We start from the raw sequence: 9450 nt of genomic DNA on the forward strand, positions 1-9450 counted from the left end.
ACCTGTCGGGCTGGAGATAGGGATCCGCAGTCACGGGCACCGACTGCTCCTCAGATAGCCTAGATTCCATTTCAGACACCAGCATGGCAGCAGCTCACAACTGTCGTTACTCCAATCCAGTGGCTCCAACACCCTCTTCTGACATCAGATGTCACTAGGCATGTATGTGGTACAAGACACACAGACAAAATACCTATACACAAAATAATTTTTAAAAAATTTAAAGAGAAATTTCTTGCCTGAAATTACTTAATAAATGAGGAGCAGTGGTAACCTGAATGCTCAGTAAGAGGATTGGCTAGAGTTGGCTCACTCATGACGAGGGTGGTAGACTCGAGTAGTAGTCCTGTCTTCAGGAAGCTGAGATAGGAGGAGTGCAAGTTTGAGGTCACTAAGGACAACATAAGACGCTGTCAGAATATTTAGCATTATTACTTAATAATAACAATAATAAACTATTATTAGTATCTGTAAGGGAAAAGAACTTTAATAGTGCAAAATATTTCTTAAAATTTTGTCTTTGAAACAAGGTCTCATATAGCTCAGGTTGGCCTCTAACTCAATACTTAGCAGAGGATGACCCTGAACTCCTGATCCTTTTGCCTCCACTTCCAAGTACTGGGATAACAGGCATGTACCACCATGCCTGACTAAACTGTAAAGTTTAACTAATGCCTTGGATTCTGTGTGACAGGACAGGCAGTAAGTCTTGTGGAGCGTTTACACGGAGCTTGTCTGTGAGTTCTCATGCCTGGCAAGTGCTCATCACCTCAGATGTAGCTCCCTGTAGACCCTGGTTGTAGAAGATAGCCCAGGCCGGCCCTGAACTCATGAGCCTCATGTTCTGCCTCCAGGTCCTGGGAATTACAGGTGTGGACCATGTCTGACTTATGTAAATTAAGTTACAGCCATCTTTAGCAAGATGCTAAGGAATACATAAGTAGACAGTTAACGTGGCACGCTGACTTTCTGTATTTGATGCATTCTTTTGAACTCCCACTTGTAAATGTAATTATGTTTCCCTAGAGTAAGTAGTGCATTGTATATCCCTGGATATTTAAAATTACAGGTGAGGCTTTATTTTATTGTATACATGGACATAATTTATAATAGATATTTTTATTACCATAAAAATTATACAGGAGCTGGAGAGATGGCTCAGCAGTTAAGAGCACTTGATTCTCACTGTCCACATGATAGCTCTCAGTTTCCTGTAATTCCAGGTCCGGGGTATCTAACAACTTCTCTGGCCTCTGCAGGCATCAGCATACATGTGGTACACAGACATATATGCAGGCAAACATACACACACAAAATATCTTATTTTAAAAAATTATTATATAACATTTTATGCCAGTGGTGGCACACGCTTTTACCCCAACACTTCGGAGGCTAAGGGCAAGTGGATCTCCTGAGTTTGAGGCCAGTCTGATCTACAGAAAGAGTTCCGGGACAAGCTAAGCAGAGAAACTCTGTCTCAAAACAACCAAAAGAAAAAAAAATATTATGTCTTCAGTTAATATAATTGGTTGGTACTAAACAAAATTACTGAACTAAAATATTGTTTTACTGCTTTCTAGGGGCACTCAATCGGATATGCACACCTTTTCTCTTTTTTCTTTTCTCCTGAGGTAGAATCTCTGATCGCCTAGTTTGACCAAGGATGACCTTGAACTTCTGGTTGATTCTCTCTGCCTCTGCCTCCTGACTGATTGTGGGCCTGCAGCACCACAGGCTAGCGTAGTATGCATTGTCTTGCTGGACAGTGGTGGTGCACGCCTTTAATCCCAGCACTCAGGAGGCAGAGTCAGGTGAATCTCTGTGAGTTCGAGGCCAGCCTGGGGTCCACAGGACTGGCTCCATAGCTACTAGGAAACCCTGTCTTGAAACGCCTCTCAAAAATGTATTGTCCTTAAGGACTCTGAGAGAGGCATACAAGGACCTAATTAATCTACAAGGGAAGTAGAAAAAGATCTCCTGAGTACATCGAGGTCATGGGGCCTTTGGGAAAGGGTTGAGGGGGCGTAGAGGCAGGGAGGAGAGCAGAGAAAAATGTAGAGCCTAATAAAGATCAATACAAAATTTAAAAAAGTATTGTCTTAATAAGTTTTTGGATTTTGGGGAAGGAGTTTGTTGGATTTTGGATTTGGTTTGTTTCTTTCAGTTGGTTTTTCAAGACAGGATTTTTATCTGTGTAGCCTGATGGTCCTGGAATAAACTCTGGAAACCAGGCTGACATTGAACTTGGAGATCTGCCTGCCTCTGCCTTCTGAGTTCTAGGACTAAAGGCCTGTGCCGCCACCGCCCAGCTTGAACTACCCTCTCATTCTCATTTTAAACCTATGAAAATGTCTGAACATGATGGTGTACGCCTTTGATCCCAGCGCTCAGGAGGCAGAGGCAGGCTGATCTCCAAGTTCGAGGCCAACCTGGTCTCTAGAGCGAGTTCTAGGACAGTCAGGCCTACACAGAGAGAAACCATGTCTCAAAAAAAAACCCTGTCTCAAAAAAAAAGTATAGTTCAGTGGTAAATAGTTTGCATGAGGTGATCTGGTATCCAGAGCTACAAAACTAGTAATAGGAATTACAAAGGAGGTATGTTTGCAGTCTTCACATATAGTAGTGACCAGTACTATTGGGTTCTAATACGTGGTCTAAGCTGTAATTCACACTGACCTCATGATTCTTCTGCCTTGGCCCCAGGTACTGGGTTACCGTTGTGTACCACGACTTTGTGTTTATTAATACAGTTTCTCCTCACAGGACATCATGGTGATGTTGGTGCTCCCATAGCTGATGTTATTCTCCCAGGGGCTGCTTACACAGAAAAGTCTGCTACTTATGTCAATACTGAGGGTAGAGCCCAACAAACCAAAGTGGCAGTTACACCTCCTGGCTTGGCAAGAGAAGACTGGAAAATCATAAGAGCTCTCTCGGAGGTATTATTTTTGAGGCATTTCTTTGACGTAATTTTATTCATTAAGCAGCTGGGGATGTAGCTCGATTGGTATTGTGATTGCATGCAGTCCTAGGTTCAATAAATTCTTGTACATAATTTATAGTGCTGGAGATAGACCCAGGGCTTCAGCAGATACTAGGCAGGAGCTTTGCCGCTGAGCTACATCTTCATTCACTAAGGCATGTCATAGGGATGCTAGACATGTTAGCTTCTTAAAATGATTTTCAAAGTCGTGGAAAGTTTTCCTCTAGAATGAGAGAGAGTTGCATAACCTGGTAGTATAGGAGAAAAGGCCTTCAGAAAATTAAATATTAAAACAGGAATCGGTATTTAGCCTAACATCATCTCTGTAATCCTTGACTTCAGAACCATGCACTTGTTAAGAACTCTCTGTACTATCGAGCAACATTCTGCAAATAAATATGGTGACATCTTATAAATTAGAATTTTTGACATCTGTATTCCACACCTGATGCTTTCCTGAAAAATCTGTCTGGATTGGACGGATGGCTCAGTGGTTAAGATCAATCTTCCAGAGAACCTGGGGTTAATTCCCAGCACTCACATGGTGACATTTTAGGAGATTTATCACACTTTTCTGGCCTCCTTAGAGCTCAGGCATGCATGTGGTACACAGATACGCACACAGGCAAAACACATAGACAAAAAAGTAATGATGAATAAATAATTTTTAAGAAGAAAGGAAAAATTTGTCTGCTAAAAGATACTAATAGAGGGGTTTTTTTCCTTTTAGTAATACCTCATTATTTCACCATAGTTGCAATTATAAATTATTTTTGCCCCCGTTTTTGGTGCTAGAGATTGAGCCCAGTCTGATGTACATACTAAGTTGCAACCCTCTCTAGATAGAGTTTCTCTGTGTGCTCTGGAATGCCATCTGTAGACCAGGCTGGCCTCAGACTCAGAGATCCACCTGCCTCTGCCTCCCAAATGCAAGGATTGAAGGTCTGAGCTGTAGCAGGCTTTCTTTGGGGCCACCAGCCAATTCCCACATTATAGCGTGAAGACTTACTTTTAGTTATGAATGCTCAGCCTTAGCTTTAGCTCATATTTTTGCTATCTCTCCCCTCCCCCCCCCCTTTTTTTCTTTTAAGACGGGGTTTCTCTGTAGCTTTGAGCCTGTCCTGGAACTTGCTCTGTGGACCAGGCAAGAGATCCACCTGTCTGCCTCCTGAGTGCTGGGATTAAAGGCCTGTGCCACCACCACTGACTTTTTTTTTGCTATCTCATATAATTTAAATTAATCTGTGTCTCTTTATATGCATCTTGCCTTGGAGCTGTTACCTTTCTTTTTTTGTTTTGTTTTGTTTTGTTTTGTTTTGTTTTGTTTTGTTTTTCGAGACAGGGTTTCTCTGTGGCTTTGGAGTCTGTCCTGGAACTAGCTCTGTAGACCAGGCTGGCCTCGAACTCACAGAGATCCGCCTGCCTCTGCCTCCCGAGTGCTGGGATTAAAGGTGTGCGCCACCACGCCTTACCTTTTATTCTGTGTATCCTACTCCATGTCTGGCTGACCTGGCTGGCCCCGGGCATCTATCTCTCTCTCCCTCCCTTGTTTTCTTCTCCCCTTGTGCCTTGATAGCTCCTCCTTTTATTCTCTGTGTCTGCTAGCCCCACCTGCCCCTCTACTGTCTGGCTATTGGCCATTCAGCTTTTTATTAGATCAATCAGGTGCCTTAGGAAGGCAGAGCAACACATCTTTACATCGTTAAACAAATGTAATGTTTCAAAACCCTGTGCTACCTTACCATGCTAAGTGGCATTTATTTTTTGTTTTGGGTCATGGGCGGTACGTGCTGCAGCATGTATTTGAGGTTTAAAGGGCATCTGCTCTCTCCCTGCACCCAGTGGGTCCAGGGATTGACTCCAAACGAGTCGTTTTGGCTGCCCCACCTCTGACATATTGCAATAGTAAAGTTGTATGTCCTGATGAATCTGATCTGTGTAGATCGCAGGTATCACTCTTCCATATGATTCTCTGGATCAAGTGAGGAACCGTCTAGAAGAGGTCTCTCCTAATCTTGTTCGTTATGATGATGTTGAAGGAGCTAATTACTTTCAGCAAGCAAGTGAGCTTGCCCAGGTAAAAGCTTGCCTGTAAACAATTTTCCTAATGGTGTATATCTTGACACAATAGTACTGATTATCTGTCATATTTTTCAGCTGGTGAACCAGGAACTTCTTGCTGACCCACTTGTTCCACCTCAGCTTACTATAAAAGACTTCTATATGACAGGTAAGTAGCTCTCAGTTCGACTACTGACTACCCAGAGAGAATCAGAGGACCTGCTTTATCTTTATAGATGTTTGTGTTTGAGCTACAGGGTGATTGTTTTAGTCTAAGTGCTTATTTTGTCATGGTGGTGTTAGGGTTACTGGTGTGTGCCCGTACGTGAAGCTTTTACATTGGGATTCAGAGTTCAAACTCAGTTTGTCTGCCCTTTGCCAGCACCTGGGTGGTTTGTTTTGTTTTGTAAATTCTGAGTAGGCCAGGTAGACCTGAAACTCAAAGCAATCCTTCTGTCTCAGCCTACCACATAAACAGTTGTGTCTTTTTTTTTTAGATTTTTTTTAAAGAATTTTCTGTCATTTAATTTTTTCATACTGGTATGTTGTCTAGCTCTTATGTGATTATGTAATTATTTCTAAATATTAAAAGCAGTTAACCAGAAAGCTGTGGTGGTAAACAAGAAGTGAAGGCAAGAGGATCATAGTTCAAAGAGTTGGCTTCATAAGCAGCACAAGATAACAAGACCCTAGCTTAAACATACTTGCCCAGTAAAGAGGTTATGTGCACAATGGATTGTTTGTTTATAATTGCATTACAGCCTCACCGTCGTTTGTTCCTGAATATGTGCAACACTAAATTTTCAGTGCATGTTCTAAAGTCACATTAACAAAACCTTGGAAAAAGCTCTTCCCTGTAATCTCAGCACATGGGAATCTGAGGTATGAGGAGCACCACAAGTTTGAGGCTAACTTGGTATATATACTATTGAGTTCCTGTCTGGTCTGAAATCTGAGACACTGTTTCCAAAACAACAAAGGAAGTTCTGTTAACAAAATGCATGTTCTTAATGTCTTTCAGATTCAATTAGCAGAGCCTCACAGACAATGGCCAAATGTGTCAAAGCTGTCACAGAGGGCGCTCAGGCGGTAGAGGAGCCATCCATATGCTGAGACATCCACCAGGGACCCAGTTTTGCTCTAGTCAGTAAATGGACATTGGTGTAATCCCTTACAAGCTGATGTTTTCCAATGTGATTCTGAATGATGTAATATTTAAAGTTATGCTATGCTTACTTGAAAATGATATTGCCCTTAACCAGAATCTTGGCAGTTTAAAGTTTATGTATTATGTACAAGCATCAAGTAGTTTAATAAAGCTAACCTTTGTTCTTTCATGTTAAAAACACTGATCCTTAAAATATGAATTTTTTTCATAGATCATTTTTGTTTCAAAATGGATGAAAGGAAAGGCCTTTTAGGACTAGGAACATAGCTCATTGGTGCAGTAGTGTAAGGCTAAAGATCCAACCCTTGAGGCTTAAGAAAACAAAGATCTTCCATTCAGTCTCACGTTTTGTCTTAAGGCCAGCAAAATGACTCAAAATGGGTAAAGGTACTTGCTGTCAGCTCTGACTAGAAGTTGAGCCCTGGAACTTACATAGTAGAAGGAGGAAACTACAAATTGCACACACAAACTCTAGTTGCCTGGGCTACAGATTTAAGAGTCTGTCTCAGCAGGACATGGTGGCACATGCCTTTAATCTCAGCACTCAGGAGGCAGAGGCAGGTGAATCTCTGTGAGTTTGAGGCCAGCCTGATCTATAGAGTGAGTTTTAGGTTAGCCAGGACTACACACCCCTGTCTCAAAAAAAAAAAGTCTTAAAAACTTTAAGTTTTCTGTTAAGATTAATTAATAGAAATGTGGGTCTGGAGAGATGGCTCAGCTATGAAGAGCACTGACTGCTCTTCCAGAGGACCCAGGTTCAATTCCCAGCACCCACGTATGGCTTACAACTGCCCGTTAACTTCAGTTCCAGATCAGTTTCCTAATGTGGGAACTGGTTAAGCCACAGGGCACATGGCAATATACAGATTATTAAAATGGGTCAATTTAAGTTGTAACAGCTAGTTAGTAATAGCCTGAGCTAATAGGCCAAATCAACTTTTTTATTAACCAATGGTAATAAGACATATTCACAGCATACAGAAGGGATCCCACATCATCTTCTTCTGGCTTCCGTGGGCACCAGGCATGCAAGTGGTGCATAACATGCATGCAGGCAGAACACCCATATGCATACAATAAAACAATAATTAGCTGGACAGTGATGGTGTACTTTTAATCCCAGCAGTCAGGAGGCAGAGGCAGGTAAAGCTCTGTGTTCGAGGTCAGCCTGGTCTGCAGAGTGAGTTCCAGGACAGCCAAGGCTGTTACACAAAGAAACCCTCTCTTGGGGGGGGGGGATTAATTAAAGAAAAAAGTAAACATTTTATAATTAACTTAGGAGATGATCCAAAAGTACGTAAAGGTTTTTTTGTTGTTTTGTTTTATCTGTACTTAGAGGATTAAACCAGGGCCTAAGCAGACTGAGCAAGTGTTCTGCCATTGCAATACAGCCTCAGTACTGTTTTTATTTTTTCAGAATTCCTTCTTTTGTAATCCTAATTCCTTTCTCCTTTCACTAAGACCCCCACGTATAGGATAGCCTTTTCCTGGCCTCGGCAACAGTATGGTTCTAGAGTAGGAGTGTGCCATCAATAATTCAGTGGACAGGGCTGAGGAATGGACAGTACACTCAGAGTGCGCAACTCACACAAAATAACTATACAGAGTTTGCCAGCTTTTTTCAGAATTCTTTGTTTTTGGTGCTGTCTTGAAGTTGTGTACTTTAAAGTACTTAGCTTGGGGTTAAGGGTGTAACTCAGCCATAGAGCATCTATGTGGATGGACCTAGGTTTTGACCCCAGCACACACAAAAGTACTCTGCCTAAAACTCCTAGTTGCCTGAAAGTCTAAATTCTTTGTTCTAAGCGTTTGAATCCAATACAGATTTCCTCTGCCTCCCAGTATTCCTCACCACTCGACACTGCTGGCCTCAAGGGGACATAACTCCAGCCTTGAGTTCCACACAGTGCTCTTCAGTGAATTGGCTACTCCAGTGAGAAGGAGCTGGATACAGCTAAGTGGGTCCAACATCCTTGGCTGCCCTCTAGGTCCCAAGAATACACTTGGATACTAACAGCAAGAGTGGGTTCTTTGAGTAAAGGGTCTTGCTATGCTGCCCAAATTTAGTCAGATTTACTGAGGTTTGCTTCTAAGAGTAAAATAAAACTTCCATCAGAAGAGGAAAATTTCTTGGTAGTGATAGGATTCTGAGAAAGGTCAAAGCTACTGATGTAAATATGTGGGAACATTTTTTTTTTCTCTTCAGTTTTTCAAAACAGGGTTTCTCTGTAGCTTTGGAGCCTGTCTTGAAACTAGCTCTTGTAGACCAGGCTGACCTCAGACTCTGAGATCTGCCTGCCTCTGCCTCATGAGCACTGGTATTAAAGGCATGTGCCATGACAAATGGCTTCTTTTGCCACCATGTCTTTGGGAAATAGAAACACAAACCTGAGCTCGCGTCATTCTGCTCAGACCAAGTGACTGTGCTGCCACCATTGATTGTTGCTAACTTACTACAGCATTTCCTGCCAGCTCAAACCAATCTTGTTTAACTTTGGAAGAGTTGGACATTTTTTCTTTAAAGATTTATTTTTAAGTATACAGTGTTCTGCCTGCACACCAGAAAAGGACACCAAATCTCATTATAGATGATTGAGAGCCACCATTTGGTTGCTGGGAATTGAACTCAGGACCTCTGAAAGAGCAGCCAGTGCTCTTAAGGCCATCTCTTTAGGCCCATAGTTGGACAGTTTTTAACATTGTTTCTCTGTTTGTAAGCTGAGGATAAAAATTTTAACTACCACCTTCAACCCCATACATAGTTAAATAAGAAAGTTTATAACCCTTTGGCCTGTTCCCGACAGCAGGAGTCCAGCCTGCTCAGTGACTGAGTACCCTGTTGTAGATACAGGGAAGCCTGTTGGTGAGTCCTTGATCCTAAATTGGAAGTCCCCATCTAAGTGTAACTTAGTTCTTAGGCTGAGGAATAATCATGCTTTATATAACCTCTAGTTTATATTTTCTTTTTTAAAAAAAGGTGTCTTCCTCTCATAGATTCTGAGAAATTAACAAATTCTCCAGGGGTAGCACAATCAACAATGCCACTATCACAGATCACAAAAACTATTTTATTACGTAGACATCCTTTGTTTATTTTGATAGAATTTTTAACAGTTGTAGTATAACTTACTGAGGAACTGGGTTTGATTGCCAGGACCCATATAGAAGCTCATATGTTCTGATTTCAGTGCTGGGGGTGGAGGGTTATGTACGTATGTATGCTAGTGCACACACCTGT

The 9450-nt window shown here is 41.8% G+C and overlaps 1 protein-coding gene across 1 annotated transcript in view; it reads left to right on the forward strand.

The window, feature by feature from the left end:
* Ndufs1 (NADH:ubiquinone oxidoreductase core subunit S1) overlaps positions 1 to 6390 on the forward strand; it is a 35585-nt gene extending 29195 nt beyond the window's left edge. Inside the window, exons 16-19 of the mRNA XM_005361489.2 lie at positions 2764 to 2939; positions 4926 to 5060; positions 5141 to 5213; positions 6066 to 6390. Of these exons, the coding sequence (XP_005361546.1) occupies positions 2764 to 2939; positions 4926 to 5060; positions 5141 to 5213; positions 6066 to 6157 (476 nt within the window). The 3' untranslated portion in view covers positions 6158 to 6390. The remainder of the gene's footprint in view (positions 1 to 2763; positions 2940 to 4925; positions 5061 to 5140; positions 5214 to 6065) is intronic.
* Positions 6391 to 9450: the final 3060 nt, after the last annotated feature.

Source organism: Microtus ochrogaster, linkage group LG4, assembly GCF_000317375.1.
Source record: "Microtus ochrogaster isolate Prairie Vole_2 linkage group LG4, MicOch1.0, whole genome shotgun sequence".
NCBI lineage: Eukaryota > Metazoa > Chordata > Mammalia > Rodentia > Cricetidae > Microtus > Microtus ochrogaster.